We start from the raw sequence: 23,997 nt of genomic DNA, 5'->3' as shown, positions 1-23,997 counted from the left end.
TTATGTACTTTTCTTAGTTCACGGATTTGTTTTCATCATTAAGTTCGTATTTAAAATTAATAAAAATGGTTAACTGAAGGTATAGGGACTTTTGAGGCAGAACACTGCAATGAAGAAGATTAAGACTATGAGTAGTAAGGATTACCACAGTAATCTAAGCAACTGAAACTGATTGTGGGACCAAAAAGGTATTAATCATGTTCCACTGCAGTTTCCCGCTTGAAACCCTTCACCTACACCCAAAGCATATAAGTTGACTTATGCAGTCGTGGGTATCCTGGTGCAGACACGGTGCACCGGACATCATTTTGAACTGGGCCCCGTACCTAAGTCTTTAGACGACCTGTCGATTTCCCCTTCATACAGATACGGACCAATTTTTTGAAAATGTACTAAATTTCCCCAATCCCCATCCTCAAACAGCTCTCGCCACCACATGACATCTAGATGGTTCTACCACCGGCGTTAGCTGGGAGTCGAACTCGCGTGGGTCGCGTAAATACGCGTTGCTAATATATACTAGACCGTACCGCATTAAACGAGTTGCCATCTTGAACCGGTTAGTCACACTAATTTTGAAGTCAATTAGCAAATAAAATATGGCCACCGGAAGTGACGCTTCATGCTAGGTTGCTTTATCGCCGCCGAGTTTCTAAACTCCAGTTGCTGATCTGTTGGTTGATGCAAGATGGTTAAGTTTAAATCCAGGTAAATGCCGTATAGATATATTTATATTTATATAGATCGGAGCGGGCATGTTGGGACTCGGAGCGCAAGCCCGAGCTTGAACCGCGGTTTGGGAAAGAGCACACATGGCTAATGGCTTACCTGAAACCGTGCAAGCATGCACACAGACATTCATTTTAAAGCCCTATACGGCTTTACGTGCATTCTTTATTCTTAGCCGCCATCTTGGTTTGGGAGCTTTCGCCTGCACGTTTACCAGCAGACTGTCAAGTCTGAAAGTGAGCATTAAACCGTTTTTTTGTGCTTTGACTTGTTATTGGATTTTTAAAGACAAACGAAAACACGCTAAAGAGAAATAGCCAGCAGCGTATCTGTGTGGTGATATTCATAGTGGTCGAAGTAGTGGAACTAGTATGTTCCTTCTGCCACGCCCACTGCATCATACTCACCATCACTCCCTCCCGACGCCCCCCCTCCAAGATGCAACGTTTTACAACAGTTCTAGTAAGAAAACGCAAGGAAAGAACATTGATTTTAATGCATTAGTGTCATTGTCCCACTCGGCATGCACCTTCATGCAGCCTCCCACCATTCGCACCCCTTAAAGAACATGGGCAGCCACAGACCCACCCTTCCCATGGCCTGCAAACAAGTCTTGAGCCTAAAACCATTCATACACAGATCACGATCAAGCAGGTTTTTTTTTTCGCTGCTTGATAATGGGTGTTATATCCCCAGCAGGCCATTGAAATAAATGATCCACTTTCAGCACCTGAGACAGAGCCCAGTGCGTGGTACACTGGCTTGATAGCGGGAAAGCGCAGGTTCGAGTCCACATTAGGGACGACACTTAAAACAGAAACTATTTTTAATAGAAACTGCCATTCTGTAATTAGTCTCGGTTGCATAAAGTAAGGGAACGAAGACGGGTTACCCCGCAAAGTAAGGGAACGTCGTACCCTTTAGTTCCCGCCCACTTTGTCCTCTGGATATACTGTATACATTACTAATTGTTTACGTGCCTCTCAACCTTTTAATTCCCTAGGGTCGGTGACCCCCCATTGAAATGAATGGATGGCTTGCTGGGTGAATGAATTAATTGTAAGCAGGTGACACCTGCTTAGAGCGCGTGAGTTGAGTGTGTGTGTACGTTTTAAACTACAATCTAATGTATCTAAACATTTTCAGTCACCAGGTGTAGCTCTCAACTTGCACGCTTTTGGCGGGTCTTACATGCCTTGCAGTCAGCCGACGTACCTGCCAAACCGCCTATACACCCATTCACTTCAATGCTGGCTGGGCTCTCACTCCCCCAAAAGAAATCACTGTTTGCACCCGCCTTGGCGGCACAATAGGTTGGGAAGTATGACCATGGCACAGGCCTGCCTACCTTCTGGGATTAGGACAAAGACTCCAGGTTTCAATGTCCTTCTCCAGGTGACAAAGGTGACCTCGCACAAGCCCTGTGGCTCGGCGGTGACTTAACATCCCATGGCAAAGGTAAAGGCAAATGAATAACGCAATAACGACTGTATCACACAGCATGCTTTATTATAACCAATGAGAAACTTACATTGGACTCAAGGATCACTTTAGGGCATTACCATATACACAATTTGCAGGGGGTCCCCTATCAACATTTGGCCGTACAGATTATTAGCTCATGAGTGACAGTGGTAGCTACTTCACACACAGGTAGTTCTGGCAAACACTGATGACATGCTTCTTACTGGGCCTATTTTAAGCAGGCGGGATCATAGCTTGAAATATACAATACTACTGAGTCCACTTCAAGCACGTTTGCAGGATCACAGCTTCTTAAACGCGCCTATTGTGGTGGTAGGACCTTGGGAACATATATACATGGGTTTATACTACACACATTCAGGACCTTGACACCCCGCACAATGCTGTTGCCTTTCTCATTTAAGTGCAGCAGGGCCCGCTCCTCATCACCCCCCCCCCCCCCAGGCCTGGAATTCATTGTGGGGGCCGCAAGCCATGTTATTTGTTTCTCACCTGCCAGGATGACACCACCAGTACTCAATGGTGAGGTCTACTTCAAACTTCATAAAGGTCTTCAACAACATTGAGATTTATTTCACAAGGACATAATACACATTGATGCCATTTGTTCCTCTGACTTGTTTGCCACATGCAATCTATGTTACTATCCGCTCCCCTTGATAATGATTACAAGGAGGGCTTCTTTCCAGCCATCTTTGGGTTTCTTCTGCTCCACCAATTAACTTCTGATAATATCGCTGGATTTTAGTTTTCTTTCTCTATGAAAACGTGTTTCCCTCTTATTTATTATTGCCTCTCTTTGACTTAGGCAATGCAAGTTATCCTTATCAAGTACTGCCTTCTCTTTACTTTGGCAATGGTAGTTATAATCTATTTCAGGTCTTGTCACCTTACTTTGGCTTAGTCAATACTGGTTCTCTTGATCAATTATTGCCCTCCCTTTACGTTGGCAACAATGAATATAATCTTTCGGTTTCCCTTTTCTCTTAATGTAAGAATTATTCCAAAAGTACTTTATTTCATTAGCTCGGTATTCCAAATGTCTATTTACAGACACCAGTCTGTCATGGAGCGCCCCCGGGGTAACCTTTCATAGGCAAACTCGCTGGTCTTCCTCTGCACTTCCTTCTGACCCATTGCTGGTTCAGCTTCTGCTTCCGGCGTTGTGTTTTTAGTGCCTGACCGCCCCGGTCACGGCTTCCTTGCAGGGAGTCTGCTTAATTTCTCATGTGCTCGCCAGCCACTGCATCGAACCGGGTGAGCTCCTCTCCCGTGGAACAGTCAGTCACCACACTGTTGCACCATGTCTGTACCTCAAGGCCACAACTCTTTTGACTCTCTCAGGACGCCAACACTCTGGAAACGTAGTGGCAATCCCAGCGTCTTATCTCTGCTTCTGCGCTCAGACGGCTGATGAGTTCTCATGGTCTGCACCTAAAAGGGCCTTAAATAGTCAAAAGTCCTGCTCAGGTGTGGGCCATCAGAGCCATTAGACGGTGCATCAGAGTTCTGTGCCTCTCTTCCTTGTCTGAGTACTCAACACATTATGGGACTTGAAGTATTTTATTTGGTTATTTACATAGCGCTCTTTCCCCATTTGTATGGCCTCAATGCGCTTTGTGGTTGGAACGCCCTTGGTGACCAAAGTCAATGTGCTGGAAAAGTTCTAAGAGTTTTAGATTAGGAGATGCATGTGTGCATTTTCGCCAGTCTAGGACTTAGGTGGCTGGATAGGCTTGACTGAGCAGCCCAAGTAGTTCAGGCACGTGGCTGGGTGCTATTGTTGTAAAGAGTTGGATGTGTGGCCAGCTATACCGAATTTCTTTACGTTGGTAGTCGCTGTATGCTAGTGGCAGAGGTCTTGAGGTACGTCAGGTGTTTGTGTGGACGGCTATATGCACTGCTAGACCGGATGAGCATAGCTATAGCTGCATTCTACGGTGCATGGATGCTTGACCGTGCCTGCGGCCTGTGCCCACAGATGTGATGTGAGGTATAAGTACTGTAGGCTTCGATGTTGTTCGGCTGCAGCGATCCTTGTCCAGTGCAGACGTCATTGGTCTCGTTATTCGTGGTCTCTCTGGGGCAGGAGTCGACGAGGTGAGGGTGAGTGACATGGCCAGATATGGGTGAGGGCAGATATGGCGTAGATTTCACAATACAGTCGGTTACCCAGCATAATAGGCAGACAAGGTGGGTACACCTAGATTTGAGAACCCTGTGTAGTCAGAGAGAGGCCTAGGCTTCAGAGTGAAAGGTTTATTTAAGCATTTTGTGTGGACGATGGATTTTCATCGAAGTTCACAGTTCTATCTAGTTGTAAAACTGGTTAGTATTAACAGCCTGGTGTACTAAGCTCTGGGAGTAGGTAGTGTGGCAGGGCTTCCAGAGTACAGTGGTTGCTCTACTCCCCACCTAGGTGCCACCTACCTTAATGGTCGCTGCTGGTTTACGGCTGGCCCTGGCCTCCCTTTACTGACACCTGCAGACATTATATGGAGCCTCTACTGAAGGCGACGCCCTTTGCCTTGGGTCCCTTAGCTACAGCGGCTGCCCTAGCAGTGTGTTACTTATGGGACCCATTGGCCAATCAGGGGAGGAGGGAGGGACGGGAGGCGGGATATGGAAGGCAGCGACCTAGAGATAGCACGCCTGGGCTTGGGCAGCCAAAATACTTTTTAAAGGCCGAAAAATGGCAAGGACCACATAAGGCACAACACTCACCTGCACTAGGGAACTAAAAAAAAAGTCCCTAATGTCCTGAGTTTTGTCCTTATTCAATTTATTCTGTTTAAAGGTTTTATTAAAGGTACCTTTCAGAGATGAATTTAAAGGAACTACTGTTTGGTTCTTTATCTTATATCCATAGGTGAACCATAACACTCAGAAATGATGGTATTGATTCTCTGATTGTTATACACATTCTTCTCATGCTGACGATAAGGGTTTTCATCACGAATGCCATGGTTGCTTCTGGAACCCTTACTCTACTATTAGGTATTCTGGCATTAGGGTAACCTGCCCTTCCAAATAAGATAAATGCTGTGTTTCTCCTAATGGCTTCACATTATTCATTTGGTGGCCTCCTCCTCCCAGGTGATCCCCCTACCCCCTGGCGAATACCACTCCCAGGGTTATGATTAGGTAGCTGCTGCCCTCCCCTAGCCACCTTTGAGGAGAGTCTTGGCAGGGATTCTGTAAGGCCTCTGCCTGATTCATCACAGGTGTTTAGGGATATTATGTTAGGCCACATGCCTGTCATGATTATTTCAGTAATTGTTAGCATGCCTGTGGTACTAATAGGCTCAATAGTAATATTCTGTGTATAGATTACTGCACAGACCAATTGTGGGATGAGTCCTGGGGTAATAAGATGTGCATACTGGTGGGCAACACTAGTGTGTTCTGTTGACTCCACTTTGCCGTTTGTTAGTTTATGTTAATTTGTGACAAATCAACTTGAGGCACCAGTGGTCCAGGGATGAATATCAGTTTCTAAACCATCAATCAGTCCCACACCTCTAGTACACCAGAAGGGATCTGAACAGATTGTAATACAAGCAAATTACAAGACCACCTTGTCTAATTTTGGTAAGGTAGACAGAACAGCAGGCTTATCTCTGCAAGGTCGTGGATCGTTGCTTAGTTGCAACACAGCAAAAATACTATTACCCAATTTCTATACAACATGTCCAGTCAAGGTTGTATAAAAATATCTACTTTATTATTACAACAGACAGTTCTAGCACACTAAAATTACAACCCACACTGTAAAGGAACACCGAGGACAGACAGTTTCACAAAGGAAAGGGATGCACTCTGGATACTGACAGCAGGGTAGTTGGTAGAGTAATCCGTCTTCAAGTTAAAGATTATTTGGTTTCAACACCAGGGGCAAACGGTTGTGACTGTCTCTAGGGGCGTACAGAGAAGGACCGAAGAACCACAATGTACCTGGTGCTGAACGTTTTTGGTGCTTGACAGCGTAAAATAAATCGTGGTTTAAAGCTTACGTACAAGTGAACATTTATTAGATGATCATAAATGTCCATTATTTCAATGCCAAAATTTGACACGTGTTTCAGCCTTTTTTTAAACGGCTTATTTTATTAGCAGTTCTGGGAAATCTGGTAATGCAAATGCTCGACAATAAATAGCAGGAATAGTTCCCTTGGCCCTTCCTTTTCGAAAAGGCGCTACTCGTACACCGGCATCTGCATGCGATTTAACCCCCTAAAGCAGAAACCTGCAGTGAAATCTGATGCTTAGAAGGGCGTCTCCCCCCTACTCGCAAATAATGGCAAGTAGTTTGATCCCAAATATAAGACTATCAAACCAAGGTTCTATTACAAATGGACCTTTAACAAAACTGCACACAACTAATAAACCATACTGGGCCACCTGTGTAAGGGAAATTTGAGAAAGCGGACATTAAAATGAAGAGGCACTATGGGTTTGGCGATGGGTGCTCGGGCTAAGATATCTGCAGCAGAATGTAAACATTATGAATGTCTTTCAAAAGGTAGAGGGACTCTCCAAATAATGGATGCTCTTGCCAGCCTCAAAATGCGCAGTTGCCACTAGCCATTAAGTGGTGACCGCCGTGCATATGTGGAAAACTGGGGCGGTTAGTCACTTTGTAACTTTCAACTTGAAAATGTTACCTGTGTTCTTGGCTTGGTGGTTCAACAGCATTAAACGCAGCTTTTCAGCATCAAAATAAGTCTGGTTGCTTTCAGGAGGAAGTTTGAGAGGAACGGGTTCCAACGATGCAGTCCTCTTTGACAGCAGTCAATGCTGGGGGTGGCAGGTGATGTCGGACTGGCAGCGCTATAAGACTTGCCAGCCTCAAGTGCAGAAACTGGGCAGCGAGCTTGGCTGGATCACAACTGCATTTAGGTGCTGCAACTGCTTGAAACTCTAATAAGTTGGTAACCAGACTGACTGCATTTGGGACGCTAGAAGCCTTATTGAGGGACAGCTAGCTTGGCCCTGCGAGACAGTAGAGCATCTAGGTCAAAAGTGACTCCGCCGGTTCCCTTGCATCAGCTTGCACAGTGTCAAAAGGTGCCCAAACTGTCCGTTGAGGATACATTGAGAGCCAGGTGTCTCTTCCTGTATTCTGTGGTTGCTGTGAGGCACTGTCCAGTGTCTCTCGGGCAAGGTGAGTAATTTCTTCTGCCTTCTCAATCGGGAAGGCTGGTAGAGGGCACTAGCAGGTGTTCGGTCACCTACATTGGCAGGGTCCTAGGTACCAGTGCCCAGGTTGCTGTAGGCCTTGTACACACAGCATTTTAACTAATTTGCACTGGAATTCAAGACAAGAAGGATTAACCTGGAAATCTGTTGCGGATACAGACTATTCAAAATATTAACAAACTAAAGTGGTCAGAGCCACCCATACCTCGATGTAGGCAAAATGCTACAGTGGATTGGTCCACAGCAACCCCGTTACGGATCCTTTCATGGCTGCTGTAACAAGTGTCATTTGCCTGGTGTTGTGACACCCAGCATGCCTTGTCTGTAGAAAGTGGGGCAGGAAGTTTGGGGGGGGACCTAGTACAATCCCAGACGACTAAGGCCCTATGGTCTGAACCTCTCCTTGGCTACTCTACCCTGTTTCCTTTCTGCATCAAACGGTTTCTGGTAATATGCACCCTGGTGAAGCCTAGCCATCTTATGCTTGCAGGCTGCCTTTAAAGCAGAGTTCACACCTAACCGCCCAGGGCGTTTTCCTGCTCTGGAGGGGCGATGCCACCCCCCCCACCCCATGAGCATCGAAGGGGTGGGCTTCTTGACAAACACCCAGATGGTGTCTGCAGGAAACTCTGCCCAGTCAAACTAAATACGTACACAGCCCCATCACCCAAGTGTCATTGGCCACCAGGCTGGCAAATTACCTCAAAGTGTTTGTGGCTGTTTTAAGTCTGTAATCTCAGGCGTTGCCATGTCGCACATAGCTTAGCTTTAGAGAATAACCTGCCACCAGGACTCGTTTATTACTTTGTAAAAGAGGTGTCAGTGATTACAAAGGCAACTGCACCCCTTCCCCCCCACACACCGTACTGGTACATTGGGCTCCGGCAGGGCTGCATGCAGGAATGTACATGTGACCTTTGGCCTAGCCCAGGCAGTTACCGAGGACTATCCCTAGCTACATGGGCACACTCTGGTGGTTTGGCTTTTGCGGTTTAAGACCAGTATGGTGGTGTTTCAGTAGTGTAAAGGATTAGTAACCTAACGTGAGAATGTCTGTAGTGTCCCTTATCGCTCCCCACGAAAAGCAGGCGGTTGCGATCACATTTGCACCAGGGCTGCGACAGATTGTTTTTTTCCCCTTAGCAGACCAGTGCTTGATGCCTCACACAAGGCCGAGAGGCCAACGAGAAGCTTCACCACATGAAGTGACAAGTAAGCTTCTGAGAGGGTAAGATCTTCATTGATCAAGTAAAACCAGAGTCTTGGATCCTGCACGGATCTGTAGTTGTAATATTCCCTTGATCAATGAAAACCGAGGAGGACATGACACACCATGGTGGTGCCAACCAGGTGTCCTCCAGTCAAGCTGGCTACACATACATACATACATCCATCCTCTCCTCCTTCTCCCTCGCACTTCTCCCCCTTCCCATGCACTTGCGCGTTCTGAATGACACCTGGCCTAGTAGGATCGTTGTGTGTCCTACCTTGTTCACCCTCCCATGCCTCGTCGCGCCTTGAAACACTTGTGTATATGCGCGTTATAAATGCCATATCATACATACATACATACATATTCTTTCTCGCTCTCTCTTTCTCTCTCATTTTGGGAATGGACAACAACCATCTCAGAAGGCCTACTGGAAAATAGCGTAGAGTCTGTTTGATGAAAAACAGACCTTTTCCTGTTGACAATAGACCAAATGGATGTCATGGGCAAGTTAAAAGTTGTAGGGTGTCTTAAAACAAGAGGGATGAGCCAAGGAGAACTTTGGAACCATCGCTTAGTGAGAACTAACTATTGAGAGTACACTTTTCCATTAGCTGAATGTGGGTAGTTTTTAAGGCGGTGCATGCGGAGTGGGGGGACAAGGGTAGGTAGGGCTTTCAAGGCCAGTGCTGCTTGTTTTGCTATTGGGTGCTGGAAGGCTGGTTCATGACTTGCCTGTGTTAACTTGTCAGTGCTAGTAACATATACTAGTATATTTTGCATGAAATGTATGGCTACTGTCAACATTGCTATTATGAAAACAAAACAAATTCTTGGCTTGTTCCATCTCCTGTCAGTTAAATCAATGTTTCAGGTGCGTCGGTGGGGGAGAGCTGCGATGGGTTGGGAGTGGGATTGGCCAGAAGGTTTATAAAAGGTGAGCAGGGGTGTGGTTCTGCTTTTTCCATCACCCACTGCCCCTCTTAGCTGCTGTTATTGCTAGTATGGAAAAGTGTGTTTGTCTCTCTTCTCATACGCTCTTTTGGTGTAGGTACCTGCTTTGTGAAGTCGTGTTGGCAGACCCCTCTGACCAGAAGGTTATCACCCAGGAGTTGCTGACCCGTTGTGTGAAGGATGCGATCGTTCGGATGCACGGAGACTTCGGTTTGGCGGCCTGCACCGTCTCTCTTTCCGGTAAGTGAATCATAAGCTGTTTGTGTTTTAAAGAAGGTGGTGCCTGTGATGAAAAGGCTCTGGGGAGGTAACATGTACCCTCCTAACAATGGGCTTTGTGTTTTGGGGCAATATTGAACTTTTTTTAACTTGACATTGTGGCTGTATTGGTTCCTGTAGTATATTGTAATATACCATTTTTAGATTAATTCTTTGGCCTAGTGGCGAATGCTGCAGTTCTCAAATGATGTAGACGGTTGGATGAGGGAGATTGGCTTGGATAGGGGAAGACACATTTAGGAAACGGCCTCATTTCAAAGTTACCTTAAACTTTTTTCTGTGTGAGAACTTTGGATTCTCTGTCACTTATTTCTTAGTTTTGTTTTTGACGTGTGCTTCAGGTTGCTTTTGTGCAGGCCTCTGGTGAGAGCCATTCAACCACTAATCTTAGGGTTGGGCAAAGTAACCAGTCCAAAAGGAATGCTACACCTCTTAAATTGGTAACATGACTAAGCAGCCAGGCTTAACTGCAGGAAGGAATGAAGGCTGACACAAAGGTACAATTAGTCCACCATAGAAAATACATCATGCTGGAAAATCACATTTATTATGTTACACATAATAAACTCTTTTGCTTTAGTTTATTTATAGTGGGATTCAGTTTTAACATTACACACATTATCCAAAATAGGACATTTAAAATAATTTTTATAAACTTATATAAAAAGAAACATTTACACACACACAAGGCCGCACACCAAAAAGAGCGCATTTATTAGGCTATTAGGCTTAGGTGGTGCTGCCGTGAGGGTCGGGGCTAAACGACACCCCGATCTATGTTTATGTGGCCCCTGAGAGATTGCATGTGGTGCAGTACATCCCAGAGGCCTGGAACTCCCATTATTCAATCCATTAAACACAAAATGGTGGCATCAATGCCGAGGAACCTCATAGTTAGTCTGTGATGGCAGAATCTTCACCCCTTTGATATGCTCGACAGTACAGGGACAACCGAGGAACGGCTGGGACCAGTTCATGGAAGCTGCTGGCAATTTGCACCGTGCAGGTGGCCTGAAAGGCGGTGTGCGCTTTGGCAGTGTAAGGTGGGATGGGGCAGGATAGAGGGAGCTTCAATGTCAGGTACAGTGAGCTAAAGTGTGGCTGCGGACTCTCGAGTGGTTACCTTCCCAAAGAACAGGTCAATGGGTCGTGTTCGTTCTCGCAGAGGGGTGCCTATGACCACATTTTGAAGGTTTCCAGACAAGTCTGGTCTATGAAAGCCTCTTCCAAACAGGTGGACTGCTCCAAAAACATCTCTCGCTCTGGCCTTGGCAGACCTCTGCAACCTTTCATTTGCCACTGGCATTTCCCCCACTTCTCTCAAGCACTCTTGTGAACCCTCTGCCGACCCTTCCATTCCGGCAAACTATCGATCGATCTCTACTACCACTGTAAGCTGGCTATCTCTCAGTTTATCCGGCACACCGAATCAGTTGGCTGTCTCCATGGCCATCAGTCTGGCTTTAGAGCACCCATGAAGACCTGCTCTCAAATCTTGACTCTAACTCTCCCTCTGTCTTCATCCTTCGTGACCTCTCTTCCGCTTTCGATATAGTAAACCACAATATCCTGATCTCCCGGCTGCGTGATACCCTGGGCATCACAGAGCATGCTCTGGCGTGGCTTGCGTTCTTCCTCTCAGACCATCCTTCCCAGGTGGAACCTGGGTCCTTTCTCTCCGCTATCACATTCTCTACATGTGGTGTTCCCCAGGGATCTAATCTATCCCCCTGGTTCTTCAATGTCTACGTGGACCCTGTGGCCCATATGATCTCTTCTTTCACCTCCAACTTTCAGTGTTGTGAGGATGACACACAGCTCTTTCAGGCTACCCTCGGGCCACCTCCTCCTAGCTCATCTCTGTCTGTCCGCACTTCAGTCCTGGTGTGCTGCTAATGATCCCTGCCTTAATTCCAGCAAGACGGAGATCGTCCTCATTGGGGCTCCTGCTCCAGCTTTCCCACTTGCACTCTGGCCGGCCTTCCTTGGTTCTGTGCCTTCACCCACTAGTGAGGCAAAAATCTGAGCGTCGTCTTCGACTCCACTCTCTCCTTCTCTTCTCACATCTCGGACATCTATATAAAGTCCCACTACCAGCTTCACCTCCTCAGAGGTATTCTACCTTTTCTCCACTTTCTCCAGAGGTCCTGGTTCTCTCCAGACTGGACTACTGCAACAGTCTTTCTCAATCTTCCTACTTCTTCTCTCCATTCTCTTCAACTTATCCAGAACAGAACCGCAAGACTTCTCTCTGGCGCTAAAATCTCTCCACTTGCTGCAAGGATGAAATTCAAGTCCCTCTGCATAGTGCACAAGGCTTTCTGGGGCCAGGGCCCGCACTACCTACAACGCTCTCTCCCTAAATACTCCACTTCCAGAGCCCTGTGCTCGGCCTCTCAAACTCTCTGCGAGTGAGCCGTTTCTCCAAACAGAGATTTGGGGGTAGAACTTTATCCTCTGCAGGTGCATCCCTCTGGAACAGCCTCCCTGCCACTCTCCCTCTTGCGCCGCATCTCCTCAAGTTCCGGAAACCTCTCAAGCCCTTCCTATTCTCTTCCTCTCCCCTGCTAACACCCTTTTCTCCTCTCTTGCTTTCCTCTCCAGCTTTGCTCATTTAGCTGACTGGTCACCTGGTGCACCTCCAGAGCCACACAGGTCCCAGGCTCCCCCGCATGTCCTACACTTGCCTCTGGGCCTCTGACTATGCCTTACTCTTCTGCACTCAGAATTACGTTCCATGCAAGAGGCACCCTCTTCTGCACTTAACTCAGGTCCTGATTGACTGGGCGCATGTATGCCCTCCCTCCTCCCTCGCACTTCCTGTCTGCGCACTTGCACGACCTTGAATGCACTAGCCCTATCAAGTTAGTTTTGTCCTGTCCTCCCTTTGTCCTTCCTCCCTAGCTTGATCACGCCTGAACCACTTGTGCATAGGCGTGTGATGGTTTGCTCTTCCCTGCTCCCCCTTCCTCTCTCCTTCCCTCCTTTCATGCACTAGAAGAAATGCCTCTGGCCTAGTATACTAGTTAATTTTTGTTAGGCCCTGACGTTTCCGAATGAGATCTAAGAATGACTGGTTTTCCCTTGTATCCTTCCCACCTTGAAGCACTTCACTTGTGTATAAGCACTCTACAAATAAATAATTACATTTCCCAAATATATATGGCGGTGGGTTTTGTTAGGTGGTTGAAGGGGTCTCCCTCCACATTTTATTTGTGAGGAAATGTGTTTAAAAAAAGAAAACAAAATGCGAATAAATCATAAATCGGCCACTAGCAAATTTCCACGAGCAAAGATTAAAGAACCATGGGCAAAAGTTTCCACTTTGCCAACGATTTACTCTTATGTGAGTGACCCCGAGCGAACAGTACCTCGGATGGTTGAACTATACCAGGGATATTGTACCTTCATTGGTTTGCAGATCAATTGGGAGAAGTCTGTGTGCTTTGTTCGCAAGAGGGAACAAAAGGTTCACGTGCCGTGGGGGTGCTTGTGCCTACTAGGCTTCGATTTAGGTATTTGGGAGTTATGATCAGAGGAGTAGTTCTTTACCTTAAGTTGGAAACTGCTAGTGGCCAGATCTTCCACTGTCCTTCCTAGGCAAGATCGCTTTGTTCAAAACTATACCATTCCTGATGTTTCCTGAAGTTTCTTTATGCCCTACAGGCCTCACCATACGAGATGCCTACAAGGGGGTTCGATTAGGGGATGAGAAGTGTGCTGTGGGGAACGAATACCCCAAGGATAGCCCTGGATCCCCTAAGGAATTCAGTCTGGGAAAGGGTGGTTGGGGGGGGGGGGGTGTTGTGAACCTTCCAAACCTGCAGAAATACATTTGGGCCATCCAACTGGTGGCTGCAAACAATTCTTTTCCTTGAGGAAGGGGAACCAGACATCGGAAGGAGGAGGGTGGGGGTTGTATCCTGAGGACTTCCCTCAGACAGGCAAACTGGCGGCCAAAGTGTGGCAGACCTTAATAAGTAAAACAAGAGATGGGAGGCGATTGGCCCTGGACCAACCACTGTGGGGGAACAGATGGATTCCAGAGTTGAAAGAAGTACGGGGCAGATGTAGGTGGGTAGAAAGATGGGTGCAAAAGGTAGGGGATGTTCAAGGGTGGGGGATATTAGGTTGTTTGACGGTCTGAGAACAGCATATGGGATGACCCCCAGCATGCTGTATCAGTACATACAACTCAAACACACTCGACTGAGGGTAGAACCTGAGCTCCCATGGGAATTCACCACTGCTGAGGCTCATTGCGCTCGATGGACTGGAGGGTGGGCCGATCTCCCCTAAAGCTGTACAAAATTGGTAGAAGGGACAATGTTTGCCCCAATTGTAAGACAGAGGCAGGAACGTATGTTCCAAATATTATGATTGGGCCAGATCATGTCACCCGTTGGGTACACGAGGCGGTATCCAATTGAGTCAGGATATGCTGGTCTACCTAGGAATAATGCCATGAACTCCCTCACCCGAGGCACTATAGCAACTATGCTTCGTTGGACTTGCTCTTATCTCCTAAGAGTATGCACTATGTTCTCCAACCAGTCAACTCTCTAGCACCCCTGCTCTAGGAAGGGACAACGTTGATGCAATATAATTCCACATCTCACACCATTAACGTGTCAGGAATACCCATCCACCTACTATACACTATGACCAGGGACCGGGAAAATGGGCTCTTAAGCACGTACAAATGAGCTTCAGAAACAAAGGACCATCTACCCGGGTAGTCACAACATACTGAGGGAATTTCCCTCAGAATCACATTAACCCGAACCTCCAGGACATACACGGTCAGCTCAGCAGGCTCTGAAAGTAACCAGGAACAAGGGTCTCTCACCATTAAGCACAGACACTCACTCATACCAATATGCCCACTCTCTCCTTTACACCAACAAACACTCCTCAATATATAGCAGCACAGGAAAACGTGCCACCACGAGAGCCATGAGGCATCATAGCCGCTGTCTTTGATCTCCAGGTTCCTCCTGTGAGAAGGTAAGCCCACCTGGGCTATTGCGAGCAGTCTGCTACTTTGAAGCTAAAGCATCCGCTGATTCCCTAATTTCATCATAATCTACAGCAATGAATCAGATGCACAGACGAAAGAATCTGCTTTACTTTTAAACAATTAGCTCTTGCCGAGCTGTTCTGCATCACTATATACAGAAAGCCTCTGAAAAATGGCAGCTGCGTTCTCCATGGCAAATTCGATTCCTCCCAGCAGCACGAAGCTGCAATGATTGGGTAGCCCTTTCTTGAAAGTAGCCAATCCGAGAGCCAGCAGGCGAACACTGACCCCCCCACCAAAGGCCCATGCTGAAGGCTCCTGTCCCGAGCCTGTCCGGAGCCGGGAAAAGCCGCAGCACCTACACCTGTAATATCATCGCCCCAATCTGGTAAGCTACAACACAACTAAGCTTTCTATACTTATTGTGACTTGCCGTGAAACCTTTCATGTTCGGCCCTTTACCTGCACCATCTTGGAGAACCCACATGAGTCTAATGTATGCATAGGCAGCACCCCATCGCATCCACCAACTTCCGCCATCATCGCATACGTTTGGTTGCCGTCTCCTAAGGGTTCTATCTGATCTACACTGGCCGCCGCTAGCACGACGATTGAGATTGTTTACCCGCCTCAGGGTGATTGCAACCAAACAGTTCCTTGCTGGTGATTGACTATACCGCAGCGCTGTATGCAGACTGCACAGTGATTAGTCTGCCTGCCTCTCTTTGCATGAGTTGAAGCTTATGTTTAACAGCAAACGCCTAGCCACGCGATTACCTATATCCTCGCTTGTAACCTATTGATTACACCTTGTCTTTGTATCCATGCATACTTTGACATAACTTCACAGTCACGTTTTCTGTGACCCCCCACTGGCATTTGCTACAGTTGGTTGGGGCACGAGGAAACCATTTTCTGCCAAAGTCATAGTGGCTGCTGCCTTCCAGTCCACAGATACCTAGTATACAGTCTCTAGTTTATCATACCAAATACTAGCACTTGTCTCCCAATCCTCACGCCAGTTGTAATAGCAATAGTGTTAACGCCTACGTGTTTATCCCTCTCACGGGTAACTGTGTTCAAATGCTTGACCCATGTATGCAGTCTCATGTTGTTAACAATTATGTTTACATTAGCACACGCTCATGCCAAGTCTATTACTAATTGAATGTCCAACTATATTCCTGCTGTAAATGATCAAGATTTATGATCAAATACGTTGACAGTGCTCTCAATACTGCATTAGCCAAGTTTGCAGCAACTCTAGACGCCATGCTAATGATTATATATGCCGAACTGCTGTGATTATTTTTATAATTGTTCGCACTCTCTGAAGCCTGCCACACATTATATCCTTTTACTAACTTTGTACGAGAACGCCACCTTACTAGGCCCTCCAGGCCCCCGTCTACCTGGCTCAGTCTCAATTAGGCCACTAACGAGACTTACCCTCTAAATTTCACTAGAGGGATCCTGCACCTTTGCAACAAGACTCCACACTACCAATGTAAATTATAGACCTTACGCTTCGGACTTACCAGTGCTCACAATACAACACCTGTATATCTGCTGATATGACATCAATTGCACAACAACTTGTTGTGCAACAATTTGCCCACCCTTAGAACTAACCACCACCTGGTTAGACGGCACATACAACATGACCAACCCCCTAGCACGTACAGCTAAATACTTGCAGGAACTCAGACCGAAAACTTGCCAGGGTCTGGGATGTAATCATTACGATAGCAATGTCTCTACACTTCCTTAACTCCATTTCTACAACACCCACGAGATTCCCAACCCTATGCATTATCGAATCAAGAGTAAAACTATGCTGTCTACAGCCTTTGGGACCTAGTCTACCCTGTCAACTACCTCTCAAAAATTGGAGCTTCTCCACCAAATAATGGCCCCACGACTCCCACTTGGCCACCATCACCTCTACTCTATCAATAAAGAACCACTTCCCCGTCTATAGAACAGGCCACTAGACCACTGCTACTAAAACCCAAAAATACCTTATGCCTGGTAACCCCCACAAAACTGCTAACAAAAGAACATTTCTAGCCAAATCTAATCAACCTACCGACCCCGGGGCAGTTAATATTACTCTTTCAAACAGCTCGTTAAACAGGTCGAGCCCAGACAACCAACTCATACAAAGTGCCCTTATTAATGCAAGATCTATTCTGGCACACGCCCTTAAAATCGCAGACACCATTGGCTCACAGAACCTTGATTTTCTAGCCATCACAGAATCTTGACTACATGAGGCAGCGGGCCCAGCACTCGCCCTAGCCATACCAAACAACTACACCATATTTAGGAAGGACAGACCTAATGCAAAAGGAGGTGGAGTTGCTGTTATTGCAAAAAATAACCTCAACATTAGAACTGTGACATCTACCCCTATACCATATGGGGAACCTCTATCAGTGCTATCCACTTACTCTACAGGATACCAGGCCCTATACTCTCCTTCTCACACTAAATACAGAACCATACCCACAACAAAGGCTGAACCCTTGATTGGTTAGCGGAGCACAATTGCAACACAGACATCAATTCCAATGCCCATTCCCCTTGGTCAGACAACCACCTTTACTAGCAACACCAAATCTAACATGTCTAGCCCTGCCCTCATGGCACTGGCTGCCCTATCCAGGAACAAAAGGAATATCACGGCCAACAACATACTACCACTATTGCAACCTATCCTGACACCCCCCAACCTAGCCATTAAAGACCCGACCACTTTGGTTGATATATACAACAAAACTATACTCTCTGCCATAGACCAGATGGCACCCCTCTCTATGCGAAAAGCCAGACCAGCAGCCCACCTTAACACATGGTACACACCTGCCCTAAAAACCTTGCGCAATGTCAAAAGACAAGCAGAAATTCACTGCCAAAAACAACCTAGTGTTTCCAACAAAATTACTAAGGCTGCTGCAGAAAAGTACAAGCAAACTATCCACCATCCTAAAAGTACTTCCTTCAATGACAGAATTACAAATGCACAATCTAAAACTAAAGAACTCTTTGCCATCCTCTGAGAACTGGAAACCCCAGCACCACAAGCAGAAGTCTGCACCAAAGACTCCCAATGGTGCGCTAACATCCAGAATGCCTTATCTGACAAAATAAAGCACAAAAAAACTATCCAACAGCCACAACCATTCCCCTCCTCCAATGCTACTACCTATGACATTGCTCCCCACCAATTCGAATTTAAACTGGTCACAAGTCAAGAAGTCCTCGGAATCATCAACAGCCTGAAGCCTACCAGGCGACCCATGTCCCGCCTCGGTCATCAAGGACTGCTCCGTTGAACTTGCTCCTTTCATCACCAACCTAATCAACCCCTCCACCAATAATACAATCCCAGTTGACCTTAAAAAGGCCTGGGTACTACCACTCCTAAAAAAACTAGACCCCAATACACCCACGAATTATCATCCCATCACCACAGTCCCCTTCATTCTGAAAATCTGAGATCGTGTAGCATACCTACAAATACTAAATTATCTCGAGACTAAATCTCCCTGGGCGCCGACAATCGGGTTTCCGACCAAGACACGGAACAGAAACTGCCCTATGATCTAAAGGATAAAGGGACACTGCCTCTATTGCTCCTACTAGACCTCTGCAGCATTCGATTTAGTTGAACCACAATATTCTTTGCAATCACCTAGCATGTGCTGCTCATTTCTCCCTGAATGCTATCCTATGGATTCAATTATTTCTATCGGACAGAACTACTAGAGTCTTCTCCACTACTGCAAAAGCCATCGCAGGTCACGTGCGGGGTGCCACAAGGTTCTTGCATCACGCCCCACACTATACAATATATTCACCAAACCCCTTTTCGACCGCCTTGATGATTTGGGTGTCACATACACTAACTACGCGGATGACACCCAAAGCCTCATCCCCATCACATGTGACCACAAGACAGACTCAGAAACTCTTAACGCCATTTACCTAACCATTCAGAACTGGATGGCACCTCATGGTTGTGCCTAAATGAGGACACAACGGAGTTGCTCCTTTTAGGTTCACAATTTCGCATCACCAAATCAAATGATACCTTAAAAACCTTCAGCATAGGCAGCAACATCATCCAAGTTGCTAAAGAAGTAAAAACCTTAGGCTTCTACCTGGACTCGTCCCTCACCCTAAATAGACAAATGCCACAGCATCTGCAACAGCCTACACCTGTAAACTCATAAATGCCTAGAAACACCTCCTGACTGCTGACAGCCGTATTGCACTGGCCAGAGCCCTGATTTATTTTAACACCTTGTAAACCGGCACTAAAATACAAAACATTAATCTTCAAGTTCTTCAAAACCTCTCATAGCTCTTAGTTAAGACAAGATGCACACTGAATACCTATACAGGAACGTATTAAATTCAAAACGCTCAGACTCGCTCACAAAGTTTTAAACAAAATGGCACCAACCTAGATCTCTGACAAAATAGCCAGATCCCAGACCAATGGGCAAACTCACTCAGCTAAGCAGAACCTGCTAGCCATACCACCCAGATTTAGCTTGCACAAAGCAGGTGGAAGCAGCTTCCATGCACTAGCTGCAATACATTGGAATGCCCTAGCACCGTAACTCAGATCTGAAAATTCATTCTGGAAATTCCGCAAACAACTTAAGACCCACCTCTTCACACAGGGCCTTGACACCAACTTTTGTAATCATGCTATGTAACTAATGAACACTCTCAATATCTGTATACCTCTAACAAAGAAGGTAACCTATACAAAGAATGTAATATAAGGTACCACCCAGCAATCATCTTTTCTGTGAAACCTGTGTACTACTATGTAAGTTGAGCGCCTAGATAACTACGGGTTAGGTGCACTTTGCAGTTATACTCCATGAAAAAATCGGCTAACCTGCACACACAATCTCATTCACAGGCTCCCCTGCCACTAGAATGCAGACTCGGAGACCAACTACCTTGCAGCACACATTCCACTGATCCCTCATAACCACTGCACTGCACTTAGCACTAGAATGCAGTCATTGACTGCGCAAACCTCACTGGCTGCACACATACTGTGTGCACTCGAGCACTAAATACTACCCTACTCCCTCCACTGACCTGGACTACGGCCCCCAAGGGCGTTTAACCCCACAGCGCTTTAAGATCATACCAATGGTATATAATGCTCTCTACAAATGCACAATAACATATGGTATGGACATGTCTGAAGATTAGCAGCCTATGGAGAGCTGTGATGGAAATCCTGAGCACATTAGTGGAAGAGGGCTTTGGATTGGACCCGAAATGTTGCATTCTGGGGACCTCGGGGGGGATTCATCTCTTGCAGCACATCCCCTGGCAGGCTTGGCCTTATGCCTTGGTGAAGAGGTGTATTGCAATGAAGTGGGGGAGAAGAGGTTCTGTCCCTTCGAATGTGGGAACACTGGATGCACAGGTGTATGATTCTGGAAAAGCTGGTATACAAAAATAGGGGGTGCCTATGGGTGAAGTGGATGCAGAGGGATCGGGAGTGACTAAGGCTGCCAGGAGGGAATGACCTTCAATAATGGAATAAGTGAGCTGTGAGTGGAGGGGTTGCGGGATGCCGGGTAAGGGATCAGGCAGTAGGGAATGGGGAGGGGGTGGAAATGGACACAGGTTATATGTTTTGGGTATATTTTGTGGGGGAGTGCTTTATAATTGTGGGAAAGAGTGAATCTAACGAGGGAGAGGACAATGGTATGGTTGTATCATATAGGCAAGGGCGATATTGATGATTTTTGGGAGGATGGTCTGGATGTCTTTTGTCAAGATATTCCATGCTTCATGATGTGATTCATGTAAATGCTAATAAAGAATGTTTTATACCAAAGGAAAAATCATAGTTCAATCGCAGCATTTCTGTATTGGTATATTAAAGGTTGAGCATTAGTGGTCAGCTAATGCAGTATCACTTATTCATTTATACATTGGAATCCAGTCCCATTAGAGGCATTACAAATGAGTGATTTACTGAATTGTTAGCGGTTTAATTCAAAACTCCTCCCCCTTGGTGAATACAGTGGTGGCATCTTAATTGCATTTGTATGGACTCATTTGAATATATCAGCTCAAGTATATCGTCGCAACTTCATTGCGAGAATATATATGGGTGCACTTAACAGCAAATTGGAGTATAACGAGGGTGAATGGTAACATGAAGGGTGATATTCCATCTCAATTTATGCGGCTAAGTGGTACATGGTTCTCCAAAATAGATTATATATACTTACCTCAACTATTTGATATTATCTACCATTTTTGTGTAATAGGTGAAGAAAAAAAAAACACAATGTTAGTAATTCTTCTTTAATGGGAGTATAACAAAACAACCACATTTTAAGTTGAAATGTACAAACCTTACGGTAAATGCCTCGAAAAATAGAGTGGAATGGATTCAACCCAGCATAAAGGGATTTAATGATCAACTTGTGAGGAGGATGATAACTACTGATGAATTTGATTAGGGTACATTTCAGGTATTATATGTTGGGGATGGAAGATTACATTTAAAAAAAAAAAAAATTCTAAAAAGAAAAGCTTTGATAAAGGCACTCCAGGGAAAAAAACAATCACTACGGCAACATTTTTGATGCAGAAAGGGCAGGGAAAATCATGCCATATAAAAAAAAGTGTGTATATATATATATATATATATATATGCTATTAAAAATGCTTGAAGCTTAGTACCAGAAATCCAACCCAGTTTTGGAAATTGGTGAACGAAGAGACTAGCTCACAATTTGAGCTTCAATTGAATCCAATTTGTTCTGGGACCTGGGTAGAGTATTATAAATCTTACTATGGACTAACAAATAAGGTTTATCCGTCCTTGGTGTTTAAGAACTCCAGCCATTGGGGTTAAGACATCTGTCTCGAGGATATAGTAGCACGTATAAAGAAGGCCAGCACATCAGCTGCAATGGGACTCGCTGGCCTCTTAGTTTTGGTACTGAAAGAATGTCCAACTCTTGGCTAATTTATTACTGGATCTGTTTGAAACAATAATTGAAGTCAATACATCTATCCCGAGTTAACAATTAATTACATTCTTATCCCGATTTTAATAAAAAGGGGCTAGCGCATCCCTTAGGAACTATCGTACCATTGCACTGATGGATTGTTCAAGCAAAATATTTGCGCGTTGCTACCTTTATCGCTGGGCAGGAAGGCATACTAATACATCAAACTGGCTTTAGAAAGAACATAGAAACATCATTAGCACAGCATACAGCAACGGCAGGTGTATATGGGCACCTTCCCTTTATACATTTAGCTTGTGTCAACCTGACAAATGCATTTGACTTGGACAATATAACGTTTTAGCCATAACTAATATCAGCTGGGGATCACCGCAGGGCTTATTGAAGATTTAATAACACTTCATGCAGTGCTCCTTTTAGGGCGGGTTAAACCATGAAGGTTTGCTATCAGGAAAGATGGATAAGTCTCAGGATCTCCGCCAGGGGTATGGGTTTGCCTGCCTTGTTTACCCGCTACATAGCTGGATGAAGGTGAATATTTAACATCTTTACATTCCTTTCCACTGAAATGGAAATTTACTTATACACTAGTAAGCTCATGCGGGTGACCTGATTATTTTTTACACAACCCCAAAAGGCCTCCAAAGATCATTAAACACACCATCTATTTTTGGGAACCAACATGACTTGGTAGTTAATCCTAAAAAATCTATCATAATGTCTTTTGCTAGGAAAAGAACACCGAAATGTACATGGTATATGACTTAAGTCCAACTGAGTACATTGACCAATATTGTGTATCTTGGGTACTTTATCTATAAAATACCTAGTTCAGCAATTGAGGATCATTTAAAACACACAATTCTGTTCATAATTGCTCAATTAAAAAAAGATACACAATAAGTACAGCAGATTTATATTTATTCCAATGATGCATGCTATGAATAAAGAATCGTGGCTCGTCTCGTGTATGGGCTGCAACTTCTCCAAAACACAGATTAGGCCTTCCAGTATGTTGAGAAAGGACTGATATAGAGGCGTGTGTTACATCTACCTTCAGGAGTTCCAACTCTGATAATTTGTTATGAGTTTGGTTTAATTTCTCTGAGAGCAAATGGCAGTTATCATTATATGCACAAATATGTCCTCCAACACCCATGATTACCTAAATTGTATATCGACACAAACTGCCGAGAGCAGTAACAAAACTAGTTGCATTACAGGCAGAGGACACCCTTTTAGTGGAGAATCCAGACAAAAGAAAAACTCTAATTCCATTTGTTATTTGAGCATGATTGTATAAAGACGCCACAGTACAAACTGTTTTGGTTTATACCTAGGTCTGAGAAAAACATTCGCCAGTTTATCAAAATACCTGATAAAATCTCCAAGATCACCATTTGAGAATCAGTTAATTTATGTCCAACATTAGAAGTCATGGGTGCAAGACAAACAGGGAACATGTTGTTTGTAGATTCTCTCAGGATGCAAACAATGTAGAAACATTGTAACACGTATTAGTGTTCTGCACAGCTCTTATTGAGTCTTTTTTTAATGCAATGTGTACGCTCTCCAGCTGCACTATTAATAGATTCTTAATGGGATAGAATCTTCGCTGGAAATCAAACCTCTTTAGCATTAGCAGTGGTAAGGTTTGTGTATGAATTATTCCCAACATAGAGAGGTAATCATTTTAACAAGGGTTAGGGCTGATACTAAAATTAAATGGTTTTATTAATTGTTGGATGATTGTCTATATTGGTTTGCTTTATGTATTGGTATGCATCCTATGAATCATAATGAATTTCTCCATCTTTTGTATTTTCTATATTTCTGTATTCATAAAAGGTTAAGATTTAAAAATAAATATTTGCGTTCCTTAAATGGCATGGGACTGGACTTCTGAAGTATAGATTTTCGAACAAAGGTCAGTCCTTCGAACCTTTCTGTTGCAAAGGTTGGGGTAGCCTGGAGACTGGTTTGGACATATACTTATTTGAGTAGAATAGGGTGTCTTACTAAGACAGTCATAAGAATTGAGCATAGTTTACTTCCATTAAGAAAATAAATAATTGGATGTACGTGATATC

The 23,997-nt window shown here is 45.0% G+C and overlaps 1 protein-coding gene across 1 annotated transcript in view; it reads left to right on the top strand.

Moving 5' to 3' along the window:
- Positions 1–592: 592 nt before the first annotated feature.
- Positions 593–23,997, top strand: part of POP5 (POP5 homolog, ribonuclease P/MRP subunit) — a 155,961-nt gene continuing 132,556 nt past the window's right edge. Inside the window, exons 1-2 of the mRNA XM_069619774.1 lie at positions 593–708; positions 9,675–9,817. Coding sequence (XP_069475875.1) covers positions 689–708; positions 9,675–9,817 — 163 coding nt within the window. The 5' untranslated portion in view covers positions 593–688. The remainder of the gene's footprint in view (positions 709–9,674; positions 9,818–23,997) is intronic.

The sequence above is a fragment of the Ambystoma mexicanum genome, chromosome 10 (assembly GCF_040938575.1).
Source record: "Ambystoma mexicanum isolate Mex_15411 chromosome 10, UKY_AmexF1_1, whole genome shotgun sequence".
Taxonomy (NCBI): Eukaryota; Metazoa; Chordata; class Amphibia; order Caudata; family Ambystomatidae; genus Ambystoma; species Ambystoma mexicanum.
The sequence above is the reverse complement of the archived record's forward strand: the minus strand, read 5'-3'. Positions and strand labels throughout refer to the sequence as shown.